This window comes from Mus caroli, chromosome 4, assembly GCF_900094665.2.
Source record: "Mus caroli chromosome 4, CAROLI_EIJ_v1.1, whole genome shotgun sequence".
Classification (NCBI taxonomy): Eukaryota; Metazoa; Chordata; class Mammalia; order Rodentia; family Muridae; genus Mus; species Mus caroli.
The window spans coordinates 88,281,774-88,303,153 of record NC_034573.1 but is presented as its reverse complement, the minus strand read 5'-3'; the positions used below and the strand labels follow the sequence as shown (position 1 = coordinate 88,303,153).

At 38.3% G+C, this 21,380-nt stretch overlaps 1 protein-coding gene across 1 annotated transcript in view; it reads left to right on the top strand.

Annotated features, from left to right (window-relative positions):
* Positions 1-18,950, top strand: part of LOC110293363 (cytochrome P450 2J3-like) — a 39,219-nt gene extending 20,269 nt beyond the window's left edge. Inside the window, exons 4-9 of the mRNA XM_021161209.2 lie at positions 1,541-1,584; positions 4,729-4,905; positions 7,406-7,547; positions 13,821-14,008; positions 16,376-16,514; positions 18,675-18,950. Coding sequence (XP_021016868.1) covers positions 1,541-1,584; positions 4,729-4,905; positions 7,406-7,547; positions 13,821-14,008; positions 16,376-16,514; positions 18,675-18,853 — 869 coding nt within the window. The 3' untranslated portion in view covers positions 18,854-18,950. The remainder of the gene's footprint in view (positions 1-1,540; positions 1,585-4,728; positions 4,906-7,405; positions 7,548-13,820; positions 14,009-16,375; positions 16,515-18,674) is intronic.
* The last annotated feature ends 2,430 nt before the right edge of the window (positions 18,951-21,380 follow it).

Below are 21,380 nucleotides of genomic sequence, written 5' to 3'. Positions count from 1 at the left end.
TGTGAGCCACCATGTGGTTGCTGGGATTTGAACTCTGGACCTTCGGAAGAGCAGTCGGGTGCTCTTACCCACTGAGCCATCTCACCAGCCCACAGGTCTGATGTCTTCTTATGGTGTGTCTGAAGACAGTGACAGTGTACTTATGCATAAAATAAATAAGTATTTCCTTTTAAAAAGTTGAACTTGATATAAATCTACTTTTAAGACATGAACTTACTACATACAAAACATTTCTAATGTTTAATAGTCTATGTTACTATTTACATGGGTACATATACATGTATGTGGGAATTTCCCTGTTTAAAAACAAATAACAATGTTTTCATTTACTAGGCTTGTCTCCTTCTATGCTTCTCTCTTTCTCCCTCAGTGATACGTGCTGAGTGTATGTTCTAGCTCATGAATTTATTTCAATATTCCTCCTTCTACACAGTGCAATGGCAGAATGGGATGTCATTTTCTCTGTAGTTATGTATTTGAGTTGTCCTAGGTTTAGGTGTTAAGTATAATATATCCATGAATATTCTTGTGGCAGTGTTCATTGAACACATTGACTCCTTGGGGTTTTGGTGTAATTTAAAATAAATTATTTAATATAATTTATTTTATAATTGCATGATTTACTCTTGCACTTTTCTTCCTTTAAACATTTTAAGTACCTTTCCTTGGTCTCATTCAAATTCACATCCTCAATTTGTAGTTAATTACTATTTCTTATGTATATGTATAGTTATGTTTCTACATATATAATAAAACGTTCTCAGTGCTTATAATGTTACTTTCAGGTGTGTTTTTAAGGATGATCATTTGGTGTTGGATAACCAATTTCTGATCTCTTCCCTGGGCAAGACTGTTTCTCTAGTTCTCATCTATCATCAGACTGTCTTGAGCCTCCAGCTCCCAAATAATGACATAGAGACTTACTATTATTTGTTAAAGCTTAATCCTTAGTGGGCTGACCCCTAACTAGCTGGTATACCCTAATTAACTCACTTATTCTAGTCCATGTTTTCCACATGACCTGTTACCCTTCACTCATCCTGGCATGTCCAACTTCTCTAAGTTTGATTGGCAAATCTTGCATCTCTCAAATTGTCTCACTTTTCCTATCCTGCCTGGAAGTCCCACTTTTCCTCTCCTGCCTCAGCTATTGGCCATCAGATCTTTATTAAACCAATCATGAGGTGATGGAGGTGCATGCTTACAAAATACTAAAACAGGCAATGATCCATAAAAATAACAATACCAAAGTCTAGACAGTACTCAGCTCTCTGCTGGTACAGAAATCAACATTGGAATGATACAAAGACAAGCATTATGCAGTGCACAAAAGATTACCCAAATATCTTCTCCTTTTAGTCCAGTAAAAGGCTCTGTCTTTAATAGCAATAAACGATATACAATAAAAACAATTATGAGAGCTATCAGGTAAGAATTACGGAGAACATAGTCCACTATCTTATCTTGGTGAGTCCAAAGTTGTGTACCTAAATCACTTTCCATCATAACTTGCATTATCAACCTAAAAACATTTTCTTAGACATTGAATCATTTTCTCAAAATCTGAACATCTTAAGCTTATATGTGAGACTATAACTATCTAGTCTTCAACTCCATCCAAGATCTGAGAAGAATAATATTACCTGAGTAAACAGGAAGTATTGAGCAAGCAGCTTTCAAAACTGCAGAAAGCACAGAGACTGATGGCTGCCTGGACAGCCACCCAACTTTCCTCTGCATCCATCTTCAGCCTACAGGCTCAGAATATCTGACAGACTTATTTGTGAAGCAGGAAATTTGAAGGACTGGCCTACTTTGTCTTGGCAAAATTTGTCACTTGATTTCCCAGTGTCCTCCTTATCCACAGTTTGGACAGCATTCTTCCAGAAGTTGAAGCAAGGGCAGTTTTCTGTCCAGTGACTAGCCTTGCCACATTTGAAGCAAACTTCATATGGAAATTCTTCAATGCCCACTATCTTCTTTGAAGTAGCATGGGGGTGCTGCCAAGAACTGACATATCTCACTGTCATAAAAAGTCTGTTATTATTAAATTGTCTTAAATGTCATATTTGGTGGGTCTCTGAAGTGTTTGAAGATGATATATCTAAAGTCTGTCACATTAGGAAAGCATTACTCATCTCCAGCTAGATACTATCTGCTTAACTTTGAGACTATCTATAGGGGATAAATAAAGCTTACATTTTAAATTAGCTAAACTAGTTCCTTAACAAGCCTACATGTTTGATTTTTGTAGGTGTCTAACTACTAACCTGCATTTCTTTTTTTTAACCTGCATTTCTTAATTATCCTAAACAGTTTGTAATAGTAGTTTTCAATAATTGCAACTTTACATTACATTTTTAAATGAGTTGCATATAGGTACAATACCTTAAGCAAGAGAGGAAACATATGTACAGTATGTTGTAACAAAAACAAACATAAATTTGTATCAGTATACAAAAATTCATACCTATGTAAAATATTTGAGACTGGTTTAGTTTAAAAGCATATTCCATAATCTACTCTCTTATCCTATCATTCCTATATCCTCCCTTTTTTCATTCCATCCCTTATCACCACTTTTCCCCCCTCACACTAGATAGAGAAAGAAACAGAGGAAAGAAAAAGAGAGAGTGTGACCCCTTAATCTAACCTCACTCACTTTGTTTTCTCCCTGAACAAAATCATTCACTACTTACATCCAATCCCCCAAATGAAGAGAAGCATCCATCACCCACTGAACAACCACAAACCACCCACCCCTTGGAGATGGAAATATCATGTTCTTCAAATTGCTTCCTGCTGTCTGGTGTCAACAGCCACTTTTGGGAGCCCTATGAAAATTGAAATGTTGGCCAAGTCCTGCAAGAGCTAGTTGTATTTTTTGCTGTCTTGTTTCTGTGAGATGGAAAAGTGCAGGGCTTAACTGAAGTCCTGACTGAAGCAGTCAGTGAGGTTGACCCACCTGAGCTAGCCACCTTGAAGTAGTACTGAATGCAAACTTTTAAGGAGAGAGCAACTAAAGTTGTCTTTGAGACTGGATTACCTGGGCTGCTTGCCTTTATTGATGTGTGGTCCTTTGTTTTGAAAACACAAAAGCTTCTAAAGTTAATATACATTTCTGCATTAACACATTTGTGGAATGAACAGTGTGTACCAATCAGCTAAAGATGATTCTCATGTTTCTTGTGTTTCTGTATTAAAATGTATGCTCTCTTAGACATCTTTTGAGGAGCATATGAAGATAACAGTTGCCGGTTGTTTTAGCTTTACCATACCTTGGGTACACATGGTTTCAGATAGAATGAATCTGAAACAGTTACTAGCCCTTTAAAAGTTCATTTTCTTATTAAGACTTTCTGTTTCTATGTGTTATTAACTTCTCTGTGATGCACCCAAAATTAGATTTATACTCACTTGTGCTATCCCCACAAGCACTTTTTCCTCATGTTTAGGAATGTCCTCACTGAAAACTAAGGACCTGGATAGCATGACTTATAGGTATGAAAAGGGGGATAAAGAATGACGAAGGATTGTATGTCCCTAAGGGGATAGGAACTCCACAGGAAGACCAACAGAGTCAACTAAACTGGACCTTTGGGGTTCTTAGAGTCTAAACCACCAACCAAAGAACATACATAGGCTGGACCTAGAACTCCCCTCATGTGGATTCCAAACAACTAGAGCAGGGGGTATCCCAAAATCTGTTGCCTGTACATTGGATATGTTCTACTATCTCAGGTGCTTTCTCTGGCCTCAGTGGGAGAGGAAGCACCTAGCCTAGCAGAGACTTAAAGTGTCAGAGTGGGGGAGATATTGAAGGAGGGGGGAGAGAAATGTGGGAGGGGTGATCAGGATGGGGGCAGTGAGCAAGCTGTAAAGTGAATTTTAAAATATTTAATTAAGTTAAATTAAAAAAAAAAGAATGGGATCACTTACACTTATTGTCTACACTATCTTGTTGTGTGTCTTGTTTTAATTCTCACTCATGGTATTTCCAAGTCGAGCAGTGAAACTACTTTCCTTACAGTAAGCAGAGCCTAGGAAGTCCATGGAGATAAGTGAGAGCCCAGCCAACTTCTAGGTGTGTGTATCATGGAGAAAATTTTTAGAAGGAAACTAGGAGGTTGCAAAAGGTGATAATAAACATTCTTGGCAGGACCAATTACATCAGGCATTCTATGAGACTATGTAAAAGCACATATTCACTATTTTCTCTATCACCCTCCACATATAAAAATGCAACATGATGTCTGCAAGCTGGTAGAAGAGTATGCAAGCAATATTTATAAGCAGTAGTTCAGTAGACCCCTAGGAGTTCTTCGTACATGGAATAGCATTCTGTGAGCAGAGAGAATGAGACTCCATTAGTAAAAAGTCAAATATTAACATTTCTTTAAATACTGATATACTTTAATGTTATTAATAATACTAAAATTATTAATATTGTTTTAACTGTTATCAAATCTGAATATAGAAGAAGTAACAACAATACATGTCTACCTTATTTTAAGTATTGTTGATGTTACAATGTGCTATATTATTTTTTACCCCAAAATATAATTGAAATTTATTGGTGATCTACTTGATTTCAGTAAAGATTGACATCTCACCACCAAAGTTGGCACCAAAGTTACCCCAAAGAAACAGGTGAAAAAACAAGATTATTTAACAATATGGAAAAGTTACTTCATAGTACCATCAATATTTTCTTATTTTCTTTATAAGCTCTACAATGTCTTTCCATCCATAATTCAATATGTTCCTGGATCACATCAAACAGTTTTGAGAAACTGGGAAAAACTGAAATTGTTTATTTACCAAATTATGGAGAGTCACCGGAAAGATTGGAATCCTGATGAACCGAGAGACTTCATTGATGCTTTCCTTACAGAAATGTCAAAGGTGAGGAGGACAAGTGGTCTGGGTCTTCCTGGGAATAAAAATATGGTTGAGAAGATTCCAACTGATCTTGCATCATGATGCCATATATTTAAGCACTGATTCACTACAAGGTGAAGCTCTGTGCCTGTTAGCCAGGTGAGCCTCTTCTGAGGATTATGGAAATTCCATCACCAAGATGCTCCAAGCTCTCAGAGGGCCATGATATTCCTTGCTATTAGCTCCTTCTTTCATCTTCAGTACCAAGCTTGGAGCATCTTTCTTCTCCCATCATCTGCTTCCAGCTTTACATTTCCTCTTCCTGGTTCTTATGTTCAAACCCTCCTCTAATAACAATAATCCAGGCTAATAGTCTCCTCTGAAATTAATCACATTGGCAAAGTCAATTTTAGTTTATCAATTGACATGCATGGGTTATAAAATGAAAATCTGGGTAGCTTTGAAGATCACTGACTAGTATGTTGTAAGAATATAAGTTAGCAATAGTATTTTAGACATGCAAGATAGCATTATGCCAGAAATATTAATAGAAATAAATTATTCACTGCATTTTGGCATAAAGTCCTGGAAAATGACAGATACTGGCATTTTATGCTCCTCCTGGTCCCTCACCTTTCAGTGACAAAAATGATTCACAAGGTAAACTAGCCATGAAACTTCAAAGCTTGTGTTTTCAAGGACTTAGTTTAAGACCAGTCATTCACCCCATCTCAATCCCTACTGCAGGGCACAAGCAAAGTTTAACTGAATGCTGGAGTTTAACATCAAAGCCTGGGTGAGGAATCTGTCTTCCTCTGCCTGTGAATCAAAACCCTCCAATGACATAAATACCAGAAAGCAGTTAGCTGCATGTATGTGTTACCTCAGTGGCATTGTGACAATACTCAACAGAAACAATTTAAGATTGAAGATTTATTTTGGGTCACAATTTCAGGGTGTTTTGATACTTTTTACAGAAAATTAATCGCAGAGCATCTGAGCTCATGGTAATAAAGGTTGTGGTGAAGTCTACACACTAATATGTACCAGGAAGCAGAAAGCAGAATCCAGGGCCTTTTTATAATTTTTATTACCTCCTCTGGTGAGGAGTCATCTAATGAACCATACTTCCTACTTCCTCCGAACCTCCAAATTAGTTCCACCAAACTAGGAACCAGATATTAAAATCATGAGTCTTTAGGGGATGCTTCAGGTTCAGATCACAACATTAATTGTGCTGCTATTATTTAAGTAGGCTTCTGGCTAGAACACATCACTACATCTGTCACAGATTCTTAAACTCAGTGGATTCCAGGTTCACTGTTTGACCAAGTGTACAGTGGGAAATGTCTAACCAACCTCTCTTCTATTTCATCTTCCTGGAATAATTCAATAGAAGCAACATTTTATCCCTAGAGTGGGAGTCAAGTTGTTTACTATATGGAGTTCAAGTGTAAGACCATCAACATCAAGAGCAATATTAACAAATTGATGCCTCAGAGAAAGTTGTGAAGTACAGTAGTATACTCTAAAGAAGTACTAATAGGTACCAAGAGCTTTTGACAATGAAAGATTAATGGGGGAGTAGGACAGCCAGTGAACATGGAGATTTTACAGAATTTCTGTAGTGAACAAAACATTTTTTGAGTATTTGCTATATTTGTTAGACATTTCTATTTCACATAATTTATCATGATTAAAATGTGTGTTGTATTATTCAGATATTTCTAGTGGAACAGAAGTGAAAGTCATTGTAATAAATCCCACATATATATGGATTACAATCTGTGTTCTAGCTTGTCCAACAATGGCTTATCTACCAACAGAAAATCCAATAATCTAGTTAGTTGTTCAGTCCATGAGGCTGGATATCCCAGCTGATCTTCAGTGTGGGCCAGAATCCCGAAGAAGCAGAGTTTAAGGAATTGACTTGCCAATAAGAGAGAATAGGGCTAGCAGGTGATAAGTGAAAACTTCCTTCTTTCATGTATCCATATAAGCTGTGATCAGAAGGTGTTGCCTAGATTTAAGATGGACCTTTGCCCCTCAAAGATCTGGCTAAAGGGGCAAGGGGGACATCTTCCTACTTTCAATGATTTAATTAAGAAAATCCTTCATGGTGTACCCAAAAACTATCACAAAAACTATGAAAAACTAAACTTTTCATGTTAAAAGAACTAAAACAGAGAAATGTAAATTGAGTACTCTGGGCCATGTGCTGTGACTGAGTGATATAACTGATACATGCAAGAAAATCCTCTTTTGTATCCAATAATCCCCATTTTTACTAAAAGCTCTTACAAAACTATAGTAATAAGAAAACAATTGTTTTGATTTTTAACCATCAAGTGCTGCTTTTAATAAAGCTCTCACTTGAATGAGAACATCACTGTCCAATGAGAGGAAAGAAAGTATCATTTAGAAAGATTCCTTCTAAATGTGTTTGCCAGTTTTTAAATTCTGTTAATGAGATAATCACAATTTTTCTAACTTAAAAAAAAAAAGATAAAACTGTCTTCTCTAGTACCGAGACAAGACTACTACAAGTTTCAATGAAGAAAACCTCATCAACACCACCCTGGACCTCTTCTTTGCTGGATCAGAGACAACAACTAGCACACTGCGTTGGGCTCTGCTCTACATAACTACAAACCCAGAAGTGCAAGGTGAGCATGTGCTGGGTGTGCCTAGACCAGGGAGAATGGGGTTTCTGAAAGTTGTTGTTTAGATGGGCCAGAAGGTAGAATAGTGGAGTGGAAAGAAATGGAACAGCTTCCCTCTTCCATGTATCCATATAAGCTGTGATCAGAAGGTGTTGCCCAGATTTAAGATGGACCTTTGCCCCTCAAAAGATCTGGCTAAAGGGGCAAGAGGGACATCTTCCTACTTTCAATGATTTAATTAAGAAAATCCTTCATGGTGTACCCAAAAACTATCACAAGTGTTCTTTTCATGTTAAAAGAACTAAAACAGAGAAACGTAAATTGAGTACTCTGGGTCATGTGCTGTGAGACGAGCTGTTTTGGAAAACGGGCATGGCCTTCACATGTCCTGTCAGGATTGTGATGAGTCATGGGTGCAGACTTTATCGTCGTCTATGCTTTAAAGAATCTTCTGTTTGAGGGTCACATAGTGAAGTCAGCCGTTATAGTTTCCAGCAAAGAGTGACAGTGGGCAATGAAAAATCCACTAAGTCCTTTCTTTCCAGCAGTGCCTTCTCATTTTGTCATGCATATCACCAAGATGCTTCAGTCTGATAACCTTGTGTCCTATTAATGCTACCTCTGCTATCCAGACTCAACCACATACATTCTGCATGGTGCCTCTGAACATTACATTTTTCCCATTGGCATTGCCCTAATCTTGCCTCTACATACAATATTGGGCTTTCCATCTACCAAAAATGTACTATCCCAAATTCTTGAGCTTTCAGAAGAATTTTCTCAGATACTGCCCCATAACATGTTTTAAAATTCTCTAAAAATGTATTGCCTAGTAAATTGTTTCCATGTTCTCCCTTGAGAGATTGCACAATGTGCCCCATTATGGGCTTTGCACATTGTTTATGACTCCACGGGAGTTTTCAGTCCTTCAGAAAGTGGCCAATCCCATCATTTTTATCTTTTTAGATTAAAAGAATAGTTTTTCCCATGGGAGATAAGAATATTTTCATGCATGGAACTTTTTTTTAATTTTGTTAATAGTTTATGAGAGAAGGATAAAGATACTATGTCACACTCAAGCCAAATATGTTGTCCTAAGATGAAAATAAGAGTAGTGATCACAATGTCTCCCATGTAGTAAAGATCAAATAGTTATTTCTTCAGCTCCATCCACTTTTTGAGACAGGGTCTTTCACTGCCTCAAACTTACCAAGTAGACAAGACACTCTTGCTAGTTGGCCATGGAAATCTACCTTTCTCTGCCTTACCTCAGTACACTGGGATTAGAAGTAGATGCCACCATACCTGTATTTTTAAAAATGGATTCTAAATAGCAAACTCGGATCTTCGTGTTTGCATAGCTATCACTTTGTTACTGAGCTTTCTTTCATGCCCAGCCTTTTTTCTTTATTGATACAAAATGTATATATTATTACATCTATATATGTTTATGTGTTTGTTATCTGAAATTCTGTTGCTGTGATATAATAGTATAACCAAACCAGTTTGTATATTTGAGAGTTTATTTTAAATGACAGAGTCTATAATTCTTCAGGATGTATGGCAGTGAGTAACATGACCAAGAAGCTGAGGTCTCACATTTCAACTGCAAACATAAAACAAAGAGAAAACTGGAAGTAGGACAAGTATAGAACCCTCAAAGCCATCCCCAGTGGCATACTTCCTCCATCAAGGCTCTACTTCCTAAAGGATCCATGGATTCCTAAACCACCTCCTAGGACTAAGTGTTTAAATACTACAGCCAATACTTTACATTTCTCAATTAATCTTCTTCATTTGGGCCATTGTTCTTTATAGACTCATGGTATGTTATGATAGGAAATGCATTTAGTCTAACTTAAAAGTCCCTGTAGACTTTAGCTGTTCAAAAGTCCAAAGTCGTTTCAGACACTGAAGGCAATCTCTTAACTGTGACCCAATGTAAAGCCCAAATGCAGATTTATAGACTTCCAGCATTCACTGGCAGGGAGTATACATTTTCATCCCTGAACAAAAGAATAGAGGTTTAGTGAGGAAATGCTTAAACAAAGAGAAATGAAATTCAAGAGGTCAAATGCCAAATACATAGAATTTCGTTTCATAGCACTAAGATGTCTCCACCCACGTGCCTTTGCTGCCTGCAACATAAACTCTCTCTAGGGATAGATCCACTCCCTATGTGAAGTCTCCTTTGTAGGGTCTTAGGGGTGCCACATCTCCAATGTGTTAGGGATTCTACTGAACTTGGGCTTCACTTTCAGAACCCTATGCAGTGGCCTTTTATAGACTTCAAATGGGGACTCCACTGTTAGATGTCATCTTTCCTCAGTAGCTATCTGAACATCCAAAGGAAGAATCATCATGCCCGGCACTCTTTCATCTCCCAAACCTCTAAAGCACTGACATGTTCAGCTGCCCTACTGTGATAGCCTATTGCCCTCTGCAGCACATTTGAAGTAGATTTTGTTTTCATGAAGGAGGTTTCCCTCCTTGTATCTTCTCCTTTTACAAATTGGAAGCTTAGCTGAGTGTTGTCTTACCCTCCATGAACCCTTCTCATGGTTCAGTGAAGAAAGTAGGCATTTCTTTAATTGATCTCTTTAAAGATTACATAAGCCTCCAATTCAGCATAGGCTTCAGAGACAACATTAAGCTTTTTAGTGCTTTTTTTCCCTCAAAGCTGTATGTTTTTAACTTCATTCTGACTACCGTGCTCTTTCAAATTGTAGAGCTAAAAGTTAATAGCCATGCCAGAGACTCAATGTTATACTTTATTAAAATGTTCATTGACAAAAAAATATAGGCCATTACTTTTAAAATTAGCCTCCAGAAAGCTCTTAAGGCAATGGCACAAGGCCAATAGACTCTTTGTCAAAGCATAAGCTGAATGGATTTACAGCTCAGTTGTTGCTCAAGCCCTCCCTACCCTCTGAAGCATCATGACCTAGAACTATATTAGTGTATTTTATACTCCTACTAGAATGGCCTATTAAGCTCTGCTTACAAGGTTGACTTCTAAATTAATGTTGCAAAGTCCTTCACATCTCTCAAAAATAAATAAAATAAAGCCTAGCATGCCCAGGTTTCCCACAGCAGCAACCCAGTTTCTTTGTATCATTTTCTGTATTAGTTATTCTTATATGACTGGATAAAACTCCATGACCAAAAGCAGTTAACAAAAGGAAAAGATACTTTTGGTTTATGGTTCCAAGAAGAGACTCTATAAAGGTGGGGAAGGCTTGGCAGCTAATAGCCAGAGCAAGAAACTAAAAATAACATCTCAGCTACATACAGGAAACAGAAAGCTATTCAAAACTGACACCAGTGACGAAATTCTTCCAGCAAAACTACACTTGCTAAAGGTTCTATAACCTCCACAAATAAGAATTGGAAGGAAGTGTTCAAATACCCGAAACTATGGGAAACATTTTTATTCAAACGCCTGCAATATGCATCTTGCATTACAATTTAAAATGCATATCTGCCTGAATATTTAAACTTTACAAATCATGCAAACCACCTTGGATAAGATTTGACTTCTGTAGCAAAGGCTCCAAAATATCAATAGATTTACATGACATTTATTGCACCTATGTTTATTTTGCAACATGCACTGTAATTAAGAGATAGGACCAACCAGAGCATTGATGGACTGTGAATGGATAAAGAATGACATTCATGACCTAGAAACACAAATCAATCATGAGAAAAAGAAATTTTGATAAGTACTCTAGCATAGATGAGCTTTCAGGATACAATGCTACGTAACCAACTGGAAGACTGTACAAACCACTCAAAAAAGTTATCTAAAATAGTTAACTTCCTAAAGACAAAATGTGGAATGAGTGTAGGGAAATACTAAACATATGTAGTGGACATTAGACTTCAGTTCCAAACAATTCCTTAGAATTTACATATATAGCAATATGATCATACTTAATAATTATGATTTGTAGCCTTAAACTTGTTATGATGATCTGTGTTTGGTGGAAGACACATTTATCTATAATACTTGAGAGTCTGAGGCAGAAGTAGCACAAGGTTGAGGTTATTTGTCTACAAAGGAAGGCTCTACCTCAAAAACAAACCATGGCTATTATGGTAATATTTTGTTAGATGCATATCCCTAATTAAGTATTTACGGATGGTAGTGCACTGATGGATGTTTATTTCTCTCACAGAAGAAACCTCTATAAACAATATCCAATAAAGGGCTTATTCCAAATTCCTTTCAACTTGTTACTGAGTTAAACAGGAAGTGAACTCCAAAACTCTCTAAACTGGATGCCACGAGGACTCCCTTTGTATCCACAGGCAAAGAACAGAGGAAGGAAGCAGGGAGCCATCTTTTTCAGAAATTGACACAAAATAAGACATAATGTCTGTTTCCACATTACAGGGAAGAACTTAGTCACATGCTCACATTGACTCAAAAAAAAATTTAGAAATGACATTTTTTAGATGGACAACAGTAGAATCTCTGTCAAGATAGAAAATGGTGAAACTATAAAGAACAGGTCTGGCAGTTTTGATTCCTTGTTATGCTTATATTAGTTCATGTAATTATCAAAACATTATTAAAATAAGTCTTATTTACTCTTAGAAGTCAGAGGAGGAAACTGAGTCAGAAAGTATATAAGTAGTTTCAGCAACAATAATTGCAACAATGCTCACTAAGATTTTGCAATGTACCTGCCACTCTGAGACATCTCCTTAGGAAATCACAGTCTGCAGTTATTCTGTAATTGAAATAATTCTGTGAAGTTCAATTACCAATGGAGTGGTGTTAGGAAGTAATTTGTCTTGTGAACTGCATCAGTGAGTTTTAAAGAGATATTAGGCCAATGAGATTGTTGATCTCATAAAGGTACCGGGCTGCAGGCCCACCATCCTCAGTTCAATCCCCAGAACCCAGATAGTACAAGAAGGAACTGAATCCTTCAAGTTTTCCTCTGAACTTCACCTTTTCCCTTTGGAACATGTACAAGTGCACACAAATAGAAAATAGAATATTTTAAAATGTATTTAAAAAATAACAGAAACAAAAGTTATTTCCTTATCCCTTAGAGAGAAGAACACAGCAAAACTGTCATCTAGAGACAGGTTAATCAATATCACATTTTAAAAAAAAACTCTCTTGACATCTTGATTGTAGATATCTGAGATTATCAAATTCTGAAAACTTGCCCCTTTTTTGTATATAAAAAAGTAGGTGAAGTGAACTTATTTGCAGAAGCCTGATTGGCTACTGCTATGAGCTTAGCCATGCTGATCACAGCTATTCACTTCTGCGTAGGTTTAAAGCTGTGGCTATGTTGTAAGCACAAGGAAAATTAGAATTGACAGTTTTTCTAAACCTTTGAGAAGGTAAGAAATATGGTGTTTCTTTGTAAACAGAAATGTAAGAAAATAACTCCAAAGTTTGTCTCTGTAACTCCTTCCATGGGTATTTTGTTCCCTATTCTAAGGAGGAATGAAGTATCTAAATGTTGGTCTTCTTTCTTCTTGATTTTCTTGTGTTTTGCAAATTGTATCTTGGGTATTCTAAGTTTCTGGGCAAGCAGAAGGAAGACCAATGTATGGATACTTCATTCCTCCTTAAAATAGGGAACAAAATACCCATGGAGGGAGTTTCAGAGACAAAGTTTGGAGCTAAGACAAAAGGATGGACCATCCAGAGACTACCCCACCCAGGGATCCATCCTATAATCATCCACCAAATGCAGACACTATTGCACATGCCAGCAAGATTTTGCTGAAAGGACCCTGATATAGCTGTCTCGTGTGAGGCTATGCCAGTGCCTGGCAAATACAGAAGTGGATGCTCACAGTCATCTATTGGATGGAACACAGGGCCCCCAATGGAGGAGCTAGAGAAAGTACCCAAGGAGCTAAAGGGATCTACAACTCTATAGGTGGAACAACATTATGAACCAACCAGTACCCCAGAGCTCGTGTCTCTAGCGGTATATGTAGCAGAAGATGGTCTAGTCAGCCATCATTGGGAAGAGAGGCCCCTTGGTCTTGCAAACTTTTTATGCCCCAGTACAGGGGAATGCCAGGACCAAGAAGCAAGAGTGGGTGGGTAAGGGAGCAGGGCGGGGATGGGGGGAGGGTATAGGGGACTTTCAGGATAGCATTTGAAATGTAAATGAAGAAAATATCTAATAAAAAATTGAAAAAAAAAAAGAGAAAATAACACCTTGGAGACAACTTCTCTGTCTTCATTAGAAAGTACCAAACCTTGAAGCTAACAGATCCCCTATTTTCTTGCAGAGAAAGTACACTCTGAGGTTGACAGGGTGATTGGACATGGAAGACAGCCAACCATAGATGACCGAGACTCCATGCCCTACACCAATGCAGTGATCCATGAGGTGCTGAGGATGAGCAACATCATCCCCATGAATGTTCCCAGGGAAGTAGCAGCTGATAGCACACTGGCCGGATTCCACCTGCCTAAGGTTACCCTGCACTCTTAGCTTCTTATCTCCAGTCCATCCTTGGCATTATGTGAAGAACACAAACATGTAGTTCTGCCCCCAAGAAATCATGTGAAATGGAAGAGAGATGGTATTCATAACAGAATGTGAGCACTCTTCCAATGTATCTAGGTGATAATTATATGTATCATGGAGAGTACAGAAAGGAACATTCCATTTGCTTAAAGTCAAATTTGCTTAAAGTTGAAAATCCTAGTCTCTTCTTGTACTAATGTGGGCTCACAGGAGTCAGCATTTCTTCGCCATATTCATGCTCAAAGGTGGTTACCCAGCTTTTACTTACTACCTCATAGTTTACAACTTTCTATCTCACAAAGAAAACCAGTCCAAAGTGAAATATTAATTATAAGAAATGGAGAAGAGAAAGTAGATAGTTGCCAAGAAAACATGTTCTGAGGATGTTTCTTATTTCAAAATGTCTCAATCCACTCTTCATAAGCATTAATCCCCAGTATACATTTGAATGTTATGGCTAGATGAAAGAAATTTACATAAGGTCTCTCTACTTTAATATAAAATGTCATAGGATTTGGGATTCACATCTAAACCTGTTCTGAATGTTCTTACTCCACTGAACTTATTACATTAAAATTGAAAGCTCTTCCTTATATTTTTCTTCATGGATCCCTCTTACATCCCTTTGTTCCCAGACCCAAGCTTAGGATCTACTCGGGATTTCTGCAAAGTGCTCTCCTGACCATATCACACTTTTTCCGTTCAAGGCACAATTATTATCCTTTCCATTCTTTCTCTACACTGTATACTGATCAAAATCAGTGTTCTGTTGTAATCTTCTAGACAATTATCCATTACTACAAATATGCTGTTCTCAGGAAAGCCTTCAGAGTTGGGATGAGAAGAGTCTACCCCAGAAACACAGATACAACCATGCCTTTATCCTCAGAGAGACAATCTAAAATAAACCTTTGCCATGGACTGTCAATTTCAACTCTAACATCAGCTCTAAACACTGAAAACCTAAGTAGATAATATACAAGTAAAGCAAAGAACCATGTTTTTTTTTAACCTTACCTGTAGCTAGTTGCAGAAGTATATGCATCTCTGCCCACTGTGTGACTCTGAAAAAATTGTTACTCTCTCAAGCATTGATTCCTACATCTCTACAATGCAGTGCATCCCATGACACAGAATAATGTGTAGCCTTCATATGAAGGAGGGACATACATGTAGAAATTCCCACTCTATATAGCAGTTATACTTTTTATTGTTCACACACCTTAGATTTTTTTCTGTCTTTAAAACATCCTGAACAGAGTGACCATCTAAGTGAAGGCTTATATATCATGAGAATGTCCAGAGGGAAGCAACCTGTTTCTGCCTAGATGTAGATAGGCTGGAGAGAGGAACAGAGCGTGAGAGGGAACAAGAGAGGTTCTAAAGGAAAAGATACAAGTTCTGAGAATAAAAAGAGTATTAGACTTTAGTCAGACAGTGTAGGAGAGGAAGTGTTCATGACAAGGTAAAAATGTTTAAAGGGATTAGAAGGATTAGAAAACTGGGTTATTTGATGAAACTAAATATCAGCCTATGGCATCTTAGGCAGTGGGGAAAACTGTCCTTGGAGAATCAAATAATGCCTCCTCCTACTAAGATTGATGGAAACATTCTACAGAATGGATCATGAAAATGATGGGAGGTGGGAGTGTGGAATGGTTAAGTTCTGTTCATGGCATATTCATTGTCAGCTGTGCTGCAGATGTGTGTCAGAGAGCACAAGGGCCTGCCCTAAAGTGAAAGTGAGAACTGGTAATTGACATGACAGAATCAAGAGAACTGAGAGAATGGTTCAGGAATAGAATGGGGTGGGTGAATCAGTGTGAGGTAAAGGCACACTCTGGGGAGTCCATACACCATGCTAGGAGCCTGGTGGGCTGGGCTAGCTTATTCTGCATGCTTGATGTTTTCCTAAACCTGCATATGGGCAGGGTTCAGAAGCTCCATACTGAGGCCTAATAATAGAAAAGCAGAGACGGTAGACACACAATTTTCTTTTGTAGACCGTCCATAGTCCTCAATGTAGGAAATGGCTTGGTTGATAGTTACTACATTTCCCATTATCTTCCCATGAATGGTTACATGTCTTTTCCCTAAGTATTTGCTGACCTATTACCACAGACTAGCATCTTATATTAAAGAAAATCTAATGTCCCTGGAATATCCTAAGGACACACATTCTATCATTGTTCTGAACTAAGGACAGCTTAGTGGAGAGCTTAGGTTGTGAACAGGAATGGAATGGTGGGAACCACCAGCCCTCACAACATGTGTTCCACAATTCAAGCCTTGTCTCTTTGCTTTCTTCTTTAGGGCACCATGGTTCTGACCAATTTGATGGCTCTTCATAGGGACCCCAAAGAGTGGGCCACTCCAAATACCTTCAATCCGGAGCACTTTTTGGAGAATGGGCAGTTTAAGAAGAGAGAATCTTTTCTGCCATTCTCATTGGGTGAGTGGTAATGAGAAGGAAACTTGTCAGAATCCCACCTCATCACTTCCCTTCTCTTCTGCCCAAAGACCTCTGCTCTAATTTGAACATCTCCTAATGTCCCCATCTTGTGCAACTCCAAGGTATTATTTGAAGCTCAGTGTTCTCTAGACCTAGCACTGCTTAATGCCTCATCTTTCTCATGATCTCCTTTGCCTCTGGTGAAAATTTTGGCTTCCCTTGTTTTCCCCACATCACTAGACAGAGAGACCAAACTCTCTGCCTCTTTACCATAATAAAATCTGAATACATTCCTTCTTTTCAAAGCCTTTAAACACCCTAATTAATTTTATGTGATTTGCACTGAAAGGTCAACATCTTAGATTTTATTGGGAGGAGTGGGGATGCTGCATGTGAAAGTGGCTACTGACTCACTCTGATGGGAATATCAAACAATAGTTGTTAACTGTCCTTTGCAAAACTGAATTGGGTTCTGTCCTATACAATAACTCCTTGAACAAGTAAGGCATTTGTCTTTTATGATTTTAATTGCATCTTTAAAAATCTAATTAGACGTATTTGTCTTCTGCAACTTGATATTCATAATGAGGGATGTAGTGATGACCCTCTTTCTTCTGTTTTTTCTCCAGCCAGTTATGAACAAATACTTGTAGCCTTGCAGTTTTTGAGCTTGTATCAAACGCCCTATTTATTGCTCTCTATATATTGCACATCTTTTTTCAAATAGTTTTACAGTTCCTTAGTTCCATAAATAAGTACTGAGCATGTATTGTGTGTAAAACACACACAAGTGAGCAGGACAGAGTGGAATAGGCAATGAGGCAGATCTCCCACTTGGATCATGTGTCTCACTGCAGCCTTTCAAGCTGGAATCAGTGAGCAGCCCCGAAATAAAGACAAAGACCTATCCAGATGTACTGGATCTGAAGCTCAATATCCACAAGGCTTTCTCACATTGAAGCTTGTGTTTCCTAACACTGCCTCCAGAAGGTGACTGCACAGAAACCACAATGGCAAACTCTGGGCTGCCCTGGGAGTGCCTGTCTGGTACTGCTTCTGCTCTTTCCCCTTCCCTGTGCTTCTAACACACCTTTGTTGATCTTTCACAATTCATTTTAATAGGAAAGCTGGCAAAATATAGGATATCTGTCGAGTCTTCCCATTCACAAAACAGTTAAAAGATTTGAATTACAGTTCAAAATCTCAGCTATGTATTTCATTTATTCTAATTATTCTTATTCCTGAAAGTGTAGAATATGACTCTTTTTTACGTTCCACCTAAATGAGCTACGTGTTGTTTCCTAGGACTTCAGTGAAAATAAAGTTAGTATATCCCCATGACTTTCACAGGAAGTTCACTCTCCAGGCCAAGTGAAGCCTGCATATGTGCAATCTCTTCATATTGCAAAAATCTTTTTCCTGTAGAAGATTCATATCTCATCCTATAATATTCTCCTATCTACACCAGCACTAAAATAAAAACAGCAACACAGAGACACCACTGGTGCTTTGTCACTGACAGTTGTATTGCTCCCTCTTAATTAGAGGGTCCATTAGCAGACAAATTATGTTGAACAATCACCAAGATAATGTGGTTGTTAGTAATCTAGTAGGAAAAGAGGATTAGTAAGTATTTAATCTTATAAACAAACTCCACTTTACAGGGGAGCTTTTTTTTTTCTTTTTACTCAAGACCATGTGCCACAACAATTAGTAAAACTGGTCAGGATTGAGTTTTCACTCCTATTTTCATTTTTTCTCTATTATATATACAAGATAGATGACCTTCCCAGTTAGAGACCTCTCTACCTTATAATTTCATGAGTTCATGTCCTATGCATTAGTTAGAATTTTGCTGCATAACAAGCATTCAAAACTACATTATTTATATAGATAAAAAACAATATCTATAGTGGTTTTCAGGTCAGTCAGTGTCTTAACTAATCTTAATCTGACATACATGTTAAACTGTCCATAACCCTCTGGGTTGACAAAGCAGCATTCTGGATTTTCTACTACAACCCTATCTTTGATGTGCAGCTCCTTTTCTTCCCAGTTCAGAGTCAATTCAGGATTTGCAGTAGGAAGTTGGGGACTCCATCCCCAAAGCACACCACAGTCAGCTGAGAAAGTAACTCCTCTTCTGTTTTTTTCCAACAGGAAAGAGAGCTTGCCCTGGAGAACAACTAGCCAGATCTGAGCTGTTTATTGTCTTCACTGCTCTTATGCAAAAATTTACCTTCAAGCCTCCAATAAATGAGAAGTTGAGCCTGAAGTTCAGAATTGGCCTCACACTTTCTCCAGTCAGCCATCGCATCTGTGCTGTCCCTAGACATTGATGCTGGAGAAGCAAAGAGAAAGGAAGGAAGAAATGACATGCACTTTCAAACCACTTGTGCCTACCAACATAGGAGGAGACAGGATGAAGGTGATGGAGAAAAGATGGGAGGAACTGGAGTAAGGAAGTTGAATCAAATTCCGGGACTGACCACCCCACCCCACCCCCACCCCCATCCCCACCCCCCACCACCCAAGTTGGTTCTGAGTATATCATTTATGAGCTCATAAAATTGCTGAAAGAGTAATTATTATTTTCATTTTTAAAGTATATATAAAGGGATCTGGTGTGTTAAAACAACTATTTAATTCATAAGTCACATTAAAAGAGGTATGCCTTCAACTTTTGTCTATCTTCTTCCTGTAGACATACAATTGTTTCTGGCTTGTTGAAATGGTTCATTTGGTAATGGTACAAAGAGAGCATCAGAGTTAGAACTGGGCATTTGGGGGCAGTCACAGAAGTAGGACATGAAGACTCTTCCATTCTGAATGTAGCTACCTCATCTTGCTCTGCATCTGAGTTCTCCTCTTGGAAGTCAGGTAGAAAGGGATGATTCACTGGTCTCAGGCAGACAAATCAAGCTCACTGAAGCAGTTTCTGCAATTTATATATTGCAGTTGGATCTTGATCTCTGATCTAGGGCTGGGTAATGTATAATTACTGATAAGCAAACCCTAGTAGCAAGTTTAGGGAGAAAATGGTAAATATATTTTGTATTCAGGTACATGAGTCAATCTGAAGCCCTTGGGATTATTGGAAGTTCTCTGCCTTTGATCCCTGATGTTGTTGATCTGGCTATAAAAGCCATGGCTCTCATCTTGAAGGGAATAAGAATCAGATTATTCTGGATCTACTTTGAATGATCATGGCCAGGGATCATTGCATGTTCCAACATGAAAGCAGTTTTATAGTTTTNATATATATATATATATATATATATATATATATATATATATAATTTACAGAACATAAAATCCTTACACCAAGACAGAGGAGGCTTCCCTAGAGGCCTCAGATGCTCTCTGATCACATTCTAAGCTTTTTGGTTGGTGGAATGCTGGATCCAGCATGGTTGTCTGTGTAAGAGGTGGTGTGACACAGTTCCTGTCCCTAGAGTATTGTCAGACCATTGATCCCCACATATGCTGATAACTGCTGTTGGCCTAGAACTAATCTATTGTATCAACTATGAGTTTTACTTTTAATCTCTCTTTCTGGGGAAATATACTTCCCCCACTATTCAGAACTAATCATTCCATAATAAATGAAACAGATGTAGTTCTCAGGAGTACAGAATAGAGATGGTCATGAGGCTGTGGAAGATGAGGAGCAGACCTTCCCTTTAGCATTTAAAGGCACAGGAAAGGATCTAGACAACATAACCACAGAGGCCACATGACAGGTCATTTGTAGAAGTTGTTCATTGTGAGACTTGGCCTTGAATTTAGAATTATGAGGAGATACATATACCCTGCAGTCCAATGACTGCTGCATTAATTACCCAGGATGAATTTGACATAAAGAATTAAAATGATCTCAAGAATAAAAGGCAAAAATAGAAAAAGAAGGAATCTATATATAAAAAACAAACAAATGATAGATGGGTTTATCTTACAGGATGAAGGCATGTATATGACCTAGAAACAAATATTATTAGAAGAGTATATGAGGCCATGGAATTGCTAGACATTAAACAAATAATAGAGATAAAAGATGATGAACAAGCATATAAAAAGTTAGTACGTCAGGCTCCTCCCCATTTCCATCCCTGTTGTCCTAAGCTATTGTTCTCGCAGGCAAGAACACACTCAGACGACCGGATTCTTCTGCAGCAAAAGCTTTATTGCTTCTTCAGGAGGGAAGACCCAGAACCCAGAAAATGGTGCTGCTTATATAGCCCTCAGTGTGGCGTGTCAGCACCTGATTTGTTGCTTGCCCATCACCTCATTACTACGCCCCGAGATCAGCAGTGACTTGGCGTGAATTCACTCTCGCACCTGCGCACAAGGCTTGTTTACTAGTTAGGCACAGCAGAAGCCAGCGCCAACTTGTAATGGCGATTGCTAGCGGCTCTCCACATCTCCCCCTTTTTGTTTTATTAAAATGAGGCTGGATTAGGTCTGTGTAATTATGTCCATCCGCTGTGGCTCCTGTCTTAGGTCTTTCCTCTAATGTCACAGCCTTCATAGCGTAACCCTATCGCCACCGGGCCCCATGTCTTAGGTTGATCTGTGCGTGAGGAAAGTTGCCTGCCCCTGGATACCGCAGTGCTATGTGACAGTAACTACTAAATGACCTAGGGTGAACTCTATCAAAGAGGCCAGCCAAAAAATGAAGAACTCAAATGCCGACTAATCCTTGAGCATAGATAGCCAGATTTCGGGGGAGGCCCCTTGTTCAATGGCCGCAAGTGCTTGAACAATGACGACCTTGTCACGTGTTTGTTGGGCTCTGAGCTTGCAAACCAACCAGAGCATGAACACAAGTCCACAGCAGATGGCAGTACCAAATAAACCTACCCCCAC